Source organism: Trichinella spiralis (assembly GCF_000181795.1).
Source record: "Trichinella spiralis strain ISS 195 chromosome Unknown Scfld5953, whole genome shotgun sequence".
NCBI lineage: Eukaryota > Metazoa > Nematoda > Enoplea > Trichinellida > Trichinellidae > Trichinella > Trichinella spiralis.
Genome location: NW_003532892.1, coordinates 1 through 954, shown reverse-complemented (window position 1 = coordinate 954; position 954 = coordinate 1). Strand labels below are relative to the sequence as shown.

The 954-nt window shown below is 60.0% G+C and overlaps 1 protein-coding gene across 1 annotated transcript; it reads left to right on the top strand.

Annotated features, from left to right (window-relative positions):
• Window positions 1-348: 348 nt before the first annotated feature.
• Tsp_16106 (conserved hypothetical protein) lies at window positions 349-801 on the top strand. Its single transcript, XM_003366474.1, has one exon. The coding sequence runs from the start codon at window positions 349-351 to the stop codon at window positions 799-801; it is 453 nt and encodes a 150-aa protein (XP_003366522.1).
• Window positions 802-954: the final 153 nt, after the last annotated feature.

Below are 954 nucleotides of genomic sequence, written 5' to 3'. Positions count from 1 at the left end.
GAGCCCCCATAAGCTCCAGCCGCGGGAGGCTCAGGCGCTTCACTGGGGCGACTCTGGTCTTCGCTGCCGCTAACCTCACCCACGCGGGTCCAGACAGGGGTTCCACCCGCAGGTAGACTACCGCACCGTAGGCCCGCTCGGAGGCGTCGCAGAAGGCATGAAGCTCGATCCGCTTCACATGGTCCAAAGGTATGGGAACCAGGGCCCGGGGCAGCCGGATGAGGGGGAGGTCGTCCAGTTCACTCTTCCAAGCAAGCCAAGGTCTCTCGACGTCTTCTGGGAGTGGTTCGTCCCAATCCAGCCCCCGCTCCCATAACGATTGGAAGAGAATTTTTGCCCGCACGAGGAATGGGGCCAAGCATCCAATCGGGTCGAAGATACCCGACGCGACGCTCAACAGTTGTCGTTTCGTGTCCCCTCCCTCCGGGCGTCTCCTTTCGGGATTTACAAACGTCAGATAGTCTTCGTTACGCTCCCAATAGATTCCTAACGTCTTCCAGGGCCGGCCGCCTGCCCCCATCGTGGTCTTCTCCAGTGGGAGGTCTTGGAGGGCGTCTGGTTCATTGCTGGCCCACTTATGTAACTGGAACCCGCCGGAAGCCAGTAAGGACGACAACTGGTCCACCAAGCTCCGAGCGTCCGCCACCGAGTCGCAAGAAGTGGCTAAATCGTCCATGTACATGTTATTCAATACTTCTTCGGCCGCTCGGGGCGCGGACCCATGATTCTGGTTGGCGTGCAACCGCACGGTCCCCATGGCCAGGAAGGGTGAGCAGGTCAGTCCGAAGCAGACCCGGGTGAGGCGGTACTTGCGGATCTTCTGCTCGTCATCCCGCCAAAGGAATCTGCAGGCGTCTCGATCTTCAGCCCTCACTCGGATTTGCAGGTACATCTTCTCGATGTCGGCCTGCCACTACTCCTCATTGCCGAAGGCGGCGGAAGGAGAGAATTGCA